At 37.1% G+C, this 9870-nt stretch overlaps 1 protein-coding gene across 1 annotated transcript in view; it reads left to right on the forward strand.

Annotated features, from left to right (window-relative positions):
- The window catches only part of LOC141546424 (C-type lectin domain family 4 member K-like), an 11209-nt gene extending 7240 nt beyond the window's left edge, over positions 1-3969 (forward strand). The window contains exon 6 of the mRNA XM_074274224.1: positions 2695-3969. Within this exon, the coding sequence (XP_074130325.1) occupies positions 2695-2848 (154 nt within the window). The 3' untranslated portion in view covers positions 2849-3969. The remainder of the gene's footprint in view (positions 1-2694) is intronic.
- Positions 3970-9870: the final 5901 nt, after the last annotated feature.

The raw sequence follows: 9870 nt of genomic DNA on the forward strand, positions 1-9870 counted from the left end.
GGCTGAGATTGCAGGGACTTAGCCCACTCCCACCTTCTCAGAATGGCTCAGAGATAATGAGGAGAGTTGAAGTCCAGTCCTGACTATAACAATGGCTGATTATATCATGGGGGGAGGTGTGTATGTGTGCACATATGCACAGTGCTGTTTTAGTTAGAACAGACAATAAAACAAAGTTTTAGAAAAGTTTTTTATGTCTGAGGCTCTCAAACACTCTCCAGCATTGATGGGGCAGAGTTACAGGCAGGTGCATTTCAGAAGCATAGCCCTGGGCTCCCCCAGCAACCCAAGCCCACCACAAAAATGACCAGTCTTTTAACTAGTTAAAGGAAGCTCCGATCTTCCTCATCAAGAACAGTCAATCAACAAAAATTTGTGAAGTGCCCGACACATTTCAGATGCTGTTCTGATTGCTGAAGATTCAAATATAAGGAAGGAAACATTACATGTTCAAAATGAACTTTCATTTTCATGGGTTGGGCAAAAAAATGTAATATATATATATATATATATATATGTATATATATACATACACACATATATATGTATATATACACATATATGTATATATATACACAAATACATATACATAAATAAAATAAATCTAAAATTAACAAATATATATATATATATATATACAGAAGTAAAATATAAGTTTTAGGAAGAAGAGTGCTAGCAGTTGGAGAAAAGCTTCATAAAGAAGATGGAGTTTGGGCTTCCTTTTATTTTATTTTTATTTTTTGCTGAGGCACTTGGAGTTAAGTGACTTGCCCAGGGTCACACAGCTAGGAAGTGTTAAGTGAGACCAGATTTGAATTCTTCCTCCTGGCTTCAGGTACAGGATTCACTACACGAAGTAGTAGTCCCTTGGTCTTCCTTTTAAAGGGAGAGAAGGATTCATTGGAAGTAAGAAGTGAATTCCAAGCATGAAGGATAGCACATCTAAAAGGCAAAGAGGTAGGAGATAAAATGGCTTGAATGAGGAACAGAGAGAAGGCTGTTTCAGCTGGATCTAAGATCATAGAAGGGGGGGAGTGATATCCAATAAGGCTGGAAAGGTCATTTGGGACTCTATTGTGATGAATTTTAAAAGCTAAACAAAAGAGATACAGTTGATTCTAGGGGAAATAGGGGCAACTAAGTGGTGCAGTAGATAGAGTGCCAGGGTTGGACTCAGGAGGACACATCTTTGAAAGTTCATATCTTGCCTCAGAAAAATTAACTGTGTGATCCTGGGCAAGTCATTTAATGCTGTTTGCCTTAGTTTCCTTATCTGTAAAATAACTGGAGAAGGAAATGGCAAACCCTCCAATGTTTTTGCCAAGAAACTCCAAATGGACAAAGAGTCGGACAAAATATTCAACAACAATAACAGAAGAAATATGAAACCACTATGGTTTGAGCCTTGGTTGAATAGGTGAAGATTAATAATATTTGGACATAAGGCAAATTACTTTGGCAGCAGTGTGTAGGAGAAACTTAAATCAGAGAGAGTTGTTAGGAGGCTGTTACAATAATCTAGGGATGAGGTAATACAGGTCAACACCAGGATGGCTGTTGTGTGATTGAAGAGAAGGAATAAAATGCCAGATATGTTGTAAGGTGACAACAAGATTTGGCAACTGATTATCCTCCAAAGCATACAGTTCTAATACTCTAATAATGACAGCTCAGCTTAGGTACAAATAGCTACACACACACACACACACACACACACACACACATCAGCTGTAGTGGTGGTTGCTGAGCTCAACGCTACAAACTTCAAAACTATCTTTGGCCATGATTATGGCCCCAGTGGCAGATTTAGCTTCAGAAGACCTACATTTGAAAGCAAAAAAAAAAAAAAACCAAACATGAACTGGTGTGACTTTAGACAAATCATGTTCCTTTCTTGGACATCAAAGTCCCCAATCTGTAAAGTGAAAGGATATTTAAGCTTTCTCCAAGATCTATATTTTCTGGTTCTAGGATTCTATTAATCTTCTCTAGTTTTAATTCCTGCCTTCTATGGCTAGCTTTATTAACTCTTCAGATCTTCTCTAGACATCTTAAAATCACAAAATGAGGTGGAAGGAATTTCAGAGGATGATAAATTCATTGTCCATGAATAGCAAATGCCTCTACAATATCCCCAATAAACAGTGATTTATTTTCACCTAAAGATTCCCAATGACAAGGAGCTCTTTTTTTTCCATCCCACACTGGAGCCACTCTCATTGTTAAAAAGGTTGTTCTTTTTTTAAAATATTAATAGTTTTTATTTGCCATATATTTGCAGGGGTAATTTTACAACATTGAGAATTGCCAAAACTTAAAAAGGTTGTTCTTAATAAGAATAACAACTTCAAAGTTTCCAAAGGAATTTACACAGGTTATCAAATTTGACTCTCAAAACCACCCTGTCAGGTAGGTACTATTATAATCCCTATTTTAAAGATGAAAGAGACAGGCATTGGGACTTGCCTGAAATCACACAGCTAATAAGTGTCTGACACTGGATTTGAACTCAGCTCTTCTTAATTCTAAGTCAAGTGCTCTACCCACCATACCACCTACTTATACCTATTGGTCCTAGTTAAAACAAACCGAATCCTTTGCCCACATTTAGAACTTCAAACACAAGAAGATAGAAATCATTAATCTCAATTAGGATTCATTAATCTCAGTCTCTGTCTACTATCCATCAACTAGGTTCTGGATGCCAGGACAACCTACCAACTACCAGGGGAAAGAGGACTGCGTAGAGATGAAAATGGAAGCACTCACTTCCTGGAATGATGAAAACTGTGAATTAAAATACAAATTTATCTGTGAGAGTCCTCTTGGGTTCGCCCTGGACCTCTGAAGGAGCATCTCTCAGCCTGAAGCAGAGTTCTAAGGTCCTTGAGTCTGCACCTGGGATCTTCTGAGATCCAGCCCTTGAGACACTCCCAGGTTTTTACCTTAAGACACTGTTCAACCCACCTTAGGAAGATTCAGGGATTTCAAAATTTGGAATAAGACTCTGATCCAGGAGGACTTCTATCCCCAATTCTAAAGCTCAAGCATTCTCAGTCCTCCAAAATCCTATTCTCAATAAACTCGTTGAATGTCAGAGTTGTAAAAGCTCTCCAAGATTAAATCCAAGCCAGTAGGATACCCCTCTACAAAACTTCCTCATCATCTCCATCTCATAGAATCCCTAGCATTTTTCAAAGTACAACTGACCTCATACATATGCCTTGAAATCTTTCCTGATCCCCTCTCTTCTTTTTGGAAGTACTTTGAATTTTACTTTGCCTATGTTTTTTAGTTATTTTTACATGTTATATCTCTTCATTTGAATATAAGCTCCCAGTGCCCTAAAAGCTATAAAACTATACAGTCCTGCTATACCACTATTAAGTCTAAATCCAAAAGAGATGTTTTTGAAAGGAACAAAGAACCTATTTGTAATATTTATTGAAGCTCTTTTTGCAGTGTCAAAGAATTGGAAATTGAGGGAGATACCCATCAATTGGACAATGGCTGAACAAATTATGATATATGATTGTAATGGAATATTACTGTGCAATAAGAAATGACGAGCAGGTGGATTTCAGAAAACCTTGAAAGACATATATTAACTGATGCAAAATGAAATGAACAGAACCAGCAAAACATCATACACAGTAGCAGAAATACTATATAATGTTCAACGACGAATAACTTAGCTATTCTCAGCAATACAATGATCTAAAACACTTTCAAAGGACGCATGATGAAAAATACTCTTCACCTCCAGAGAAAGATCTAATGGAGTCTGAATGAAGATGAAAGCATACTATTTTTTACTTTCTGTGTTTTTTCTTATTTTTTTCCTTTGGGTCTGTGCCTTTGTTCACAACAGAACTAATATAGTGATATATTTTGCAACACGTATTATCTATACCAAACTGCTTACTGGAGGGGAGATAGAAAGAAGGGAAAGAAAATTTGCAACTTAAACATTAAATGAATGTTTAATATTGTATACACATGTAATTGGAGGAAACAAAATATTATTTTTAAAAAGAATATAAGCTCCTTGAGGGAAGCATCTATTTTATTTTCTCTCTGTATCCCAGCACCAAATATATATTGCCCATGATATTTGTTACTAAGTATTTGTTAAGTTGAACATCCCTGACTTATTAATTATACAATTTCTTTATTTTTAGTTTTTTACATTCAAAATATATGCATAGATAGTTTTCAACATTCACCCCTGCAAAACCTTTGTTCCAAATCTCCTCTCTCTCCTTTCCCCCACCCCTCCCCTAGACAGCAAGCAAACCAATATATGTTAAACATGTGCAAATCTTCCATACATATCACACAGCTATCACAAATCATACAACTTCTTTTTATTTTTAGCTAGGAAGTATTAAATGTCTAAGGGTGGATTTGAACTCAGGCCTTCCTGCCTTGAGAGCCCACACTCTATCCACTGCACTATCTAGCTGCCCCTATACAACTTCTTACCCCTATAAAACTTCTTATAAGCAACTCATTTTATTTTGTATAACTCTAACCATTGGGAAATGTTTTGTTATATTGAGCCTAAATCTGCTCTAGAACTTCTCTATGTTGTTTCTAATTCTGCCCTTCAGGGCCAAGGACAACAGGTCCCTTTTCTCATAAAAAATGAGATGAAAGGAACCTTCAGCCTGGTTATTATTCACTTCTCCTCTGTATGGCTTCCAGTGCTTTGGTCCAATTTCCCATTTCCCCAGCCCCACAACCCACCATAATCACCCCCTGACGCTGTTGCAGTTTCATGTACTCCTAACCTCCCCTTCTCTTTCCCTGAGTTGAGCCAGAAAAGAAGTGGGGATCATGGGTAATGACAGAACCTGAGGATATGAGAATCACTTGAAGGAACTAGAGGTGTTTAAATTGAAGAAGAGAAGACTCAGATACTTTTGCTTTTTTCTGAAAGCACCAATGAAAGGCCAGAGCTTATGTTTGACTGCAGAAGACAGAACTAAACCATTAGAGAAATTACAAGGAGGCTGGTTTGGGCTCTATGTTAGGAAAATGCTCCTCAGTCAATGATAGTCCAAAAACATTTAAGCAGGTACTATGTGCCAGATACTGAGCTAAGTATCAGAGATACAAAGAGGCAAAGGATAATCTCTGTCCTCAGAATAAGAGCTCAAGATATAACCAGTATAAATAGGAAATAATTAACAAAGGGAAAGCTTTGGGATTAGGAGAATTTGGGGAAAGACTCTTAGAAAATGGAATTTTAGTTGGGACTTTAGTAGATGGAATGGTGTAGGAAGAGCCATCTTGACATGAGGGCAGGCAAACATCCAGAGATGAGAGGGGAGAATCTTGTTTGTGAAGTAATTGGAAAACCAAAGAGCATGTGTCAGGAACTAAGGCGGAGGAAGACTAGAAAGATAGGAAATGGCTGGGTTATACAAGAAATAGGGTTCCAATAGAGAACACTTCAAACTGCATACAAGTGGCTTGAGATAGGCAGGAAGCCTGTGGAATCTTTGGAGATGCCATTTAAGGAATATAATCTAGAGAGATTATGTAGTGGATGGATGGACTCTGTGAGGTCTGATGTCACAATTCTGGGAGTTCCTAGATTGCTCTAGAGTCCAGGAGTTCTTCATCTTTCTGTGTGTTACAGTTCCCTCTTGAAATCTGGGGAGCCTTAGGAACCCGTTTTTGGAATTACATCTTAAATTCATAAAAATAAAATACATACAATTAAAAAGGAAACCAATTATACTGGATGACAATAATCAAAATGCTATTTAAGAGGTAATTCCACTGTCTCCATGTGGATATTCAGGGCATATTCAAATCAGCTGAAAGAGATAAAGAAGAGAATACCTGGGCATTTCACACCTGACTTTACATAGTTGGAAAAACTACCTTGTGAAGGGAGATGCCCTTACAGGGCAGCACTAGTAGGCACTTTAGCATTGTAGGGCTGGATGGAATTTACAGGAAGACAGATTTTTAACTGCCTGGAAGGAATGAGATCTGCTAAAAGAGAAATTGGTTTTCTCATAAGATGGTGAGTACTGCATAGGTCAAAGAGATCAAGTAGAGTCTAGATGACCATTTGTCAAGGTGTTATAGAAGAGTGTCAGGTTAACCAAATAGCAGGTTGGACCATGAGATGGCCCCTGTAGTTTCATTTTGGCTCTGAAGTCTGTGGAGTTTTTCTATTAAATATGTTCATAGTCAACTGACTTTGGTGGTTTGCCTCTAGATACAAGGCATTCTAATAAGGAACTTTAACTTTTCTCCCAGGAGAAAGGGATATCTGTTCCAAGAGAGGACAATTAAAGCTCCCAGGAAGCTGTCACAAGAAGCTTGAGCCTTAGCGCTGTGGGTCCCAGAAATATCTTTACCATCTTGCAGGAAAAATACTAGCTTAGACTATATTGCAAAGGGAGGTGGGGAATCTTGGCAGATACTGACCTTTTAACATAGGACACTGCATTTAATGAGTTCTCAGCCCTTTGATATTTAGGGGTTATTAGGACTCGGTTCTCAACCAAATCCTGGTCTTTATCTTTTTGGAGGCAAAAAGAAGTTAATTAGCGAGTTTGCCATTAAAAGAATTGGATTCCAGCAGTGTCATTACTGGTTCAGTATCCCTAGAAAATCATAAAGGAGGGAAAAGGACCTGCATGTGCAAAAATGTCTGTAGTAGTTCTTTTTGTGTTGGCAGAGAATTGGAAAATAAGTAGATGCCCATCAATTGAGGAATGGCTGAATGAGTTATGGTATATGAAAGTAATAGAATATTATTGATCTATAAAAATGATGAATGAGCTGATTTTAGAAAGTTCTGGAAAGACTTACATGAACTGATGCTGCGCAAAATAAGCAGAACAAGTAATACATTGTACATAGTACATATGGCCAAATTTATGTGACAGCAAGATTGTGTGATGATTGACTACAAAAGACTTGGTTCTTCTCAGTGATTGAGTCATTCAAGGCAATTCCAACAAACTTTGAATGGAGAACACCATCTGCAGCTAGAGAGAGAGCTATTGAGACAGAATATAAATCAACACATACTATGTTCCCTTTTTTTTTTTTCTTCTGTTTTTTTTTTCATGATTTTTCTCTCCCAACAAGATGTATAAGGAAATATATTTTTTAAAATGAATGTTCATGTATAACCAAAAAAAAAACAATAAGAAAGTAATAAAGTTAAAAATAACTGGACCCAAAAGACTTTCTGATATGGAGAGACTAGAAATTCAAATAAACAAGTATTTGTTTAAACAAATCACTTGGTATATATAGAGTATGGCACAAATTCAGAGGTTTGGGGGGGATATGATTTCTGTTATCATAGAATTCACAAAGTAAAGGATTTGGAGGTGGTGGGGATAGGACACAAACATCAATAACAGCTAACAATAATAACTAGCATTGATACGGCATTTTAAGGTTTGCTAAGTCAATGTCCTATATTATCTCATTTGAGATATTTAAAATAGACAGTATCCAAGAGATGTAAATAGAGTAAAATGTAAAATCTTAGAATGAAAATAATTACTAATTGGAAACTTTGTGGACAAAGTGATAGTTGAACTGGGCATTAAATTTTGGCTTGACAGGCAAGAAGTAGTTTAACACTGGAGAAACTGAGGCAAGATAGAGATTAGAGAGTTTTTGATATTTTATTTGAGAGGGAAAGATTGTGCTGGAGGCATTTTGCCCCCAGGACCGATGTCTCAAAGCATCCAGCAGGGCAGGGGTAGATCGAGGCAGGGGCAGAGACAGAGCACTGAGAGCGGGAACAGACTATCAATCCAGTTCTGACAGGGTGAGGGGAGGCACCAAACATTCTGATAAGATCAAGAAAAACAATGACAGAATGGGAGAAGCACTGGACATTCTTTTAAGTAGGGAAGGTCTGGGATCATGATGTCTTACTCCTTATCTGGATTAAACATTTACAGTTTTTAATCTTAGCATAGCCAGCCCTAAATTATATCAGTTCTAATGATTAGGAGAGAAGGATGGTGTGGCAAAAAGGAGATTGGGGCAGAACAATTAAGAACTGAGGAAGAAAAGTGTTTGTGGCAGCCCTTTTTGTAGTGGCTAGAAACTGGAAAATGAACGGATGTCCATCAATTGGAGAATGGTTGGGTAAATTGTGGTATATGAATGTTATGGAATATTATTGTTCTGTAAGAAATGACCAGCAGGATGAATACAGAGAGGTTTGGAGAGACTTACATCAACTGATGCTGAGTGAAACGAGCAGAGCTAGGAGATCATTATACACTTCAACAATGATACTGTATGAGGATGTATTCTGATGGAAGTGGCTATCTTCAACATAGAGAAGAGCTAATCCAATTCCAATTGATCAATGATGGACAGAATCAGCTACACCTAGAGAAGGAACACTGGAAAATGAGTGTAAACTGTTTGCATTTTTTGTTTCTTTTTCCCAGGTTATTTTTACCTTCTGAACCAAATTCTTCCTTTGCAACAACAACAATAACAACAATAACAAAAATTTGGCTCTGCACACATATATTGTATCTAGGATATACTATAACATATTTAATATGTATGGGAATGCCTGCCATCTAGGGGAGGGAGTGGAGGGAAGGAAGGGAAAATTTGGAACAGAAGTGAGTACAAGGGATAATGCTGTAAAAAATTACCTATGCATATGTACTGTCAAAAAATGTTATAATTATAAAATTAATAATAAAAAATAATAAGAGAAAAAAATTTTAAAAACTGAGGCAGAACAATTCAGGGAAATCAAGGCAGGACGAGTAGAAGGGAACTGTGACACAACAGTAGAAGAAGGTATTCTTCAGGACAGAAAAAGACAGAATGGGAGGAATTCAACACAGATTGGAGAGGAGTGAAGACATGAGAGAAAAAAAATGTCTAATCTGACTAGAGGGGACAGTTTAGAAAAAGGAATAATGTAAGGTAATTCTGGAAAGCCAAAGCAGTACGAGAGTGTAGATCTTCTGAATTGTAGAATAATAACTTCAAACAATTGAAGTCAATCCTTGAAATCAATCCTTGAAAAAAACAAGGAGTTTTTTATTATTTTTTTGAGAAAAGGAGTGAAATGGCCAAATTTATGTCTGACAGATTATTCTCTAGCAGTATAATGGGTAGATTTGGGAGGTGTGAGGGAGGAAGGAGAGAATAAAGGCAGAAAGACCCAAAAAGAAGCTATTTCAATAGTCCAAGCAGTTAGTAATAAGATCTGATAGTAGCAATGCAAGAAAAGAAGACGAAATAAGCTTAACAGATGTTGTATAAGTAGAATCAATAAGCCTTGATGTAGCAGTGTGTCTTTGAACAACATTTTGAGGCAAGAAATCCCCCTCCCAAAATGAAAGTAGACAGCACCTGATTGAACGAACTATTTTACTTATGAGCCAATCCAAATCACACACACACACACAGATTTCAGAGCCAAAAGGCAATTATAGAAGTTGTTTCATCTAATCCAACTTTAGTCTAGCCTTGAAACCCTTTTGTAACATCCCTGACAAATAGACATCCAGCTTTAGTTTGAACACTTGTACTTATGGAGAGCTTATGAGACAACTCGGCTCTCTTTTGGGCAATTCTCATTTTTAGGAAGTTTTTCCTTTTATAGTGTTAAAATCTGCCTTGGTGTAATTTCCTCCTAGCCATACTAGTGCTGCCCTCTGGGGCTAAACAGAACAAATTGAATCTTTTTTACAAAATCTTGCAGCTCTTCAAATATATGAAATTGATCTGAGGATCATAGCATAGAGACGATAATTGAATCCCCAGGAGTCGATAAGACCATCAAGTGACATGATATAGAAGAAAAAGATAAGTCCCAGAACAGAGCTTTGAGGAGACATC

The sequence above is a fragment of the Sminthopsis crassicaudata genome, chromosome 6, assembly GCF_048593235.1.
Source record: "Sminthopsis crassicaudata isolate SCR6 chromosome 6, ASM4859323v1, whole genome shotgun sequence".
Taxonomy (NCBI): Eukaryota; Metazoa; Chordata; class Mammalia; order Dasyuromorphia; family Dasyuridae; genus Sminthopsis; species Sminthopsis crassicaudata.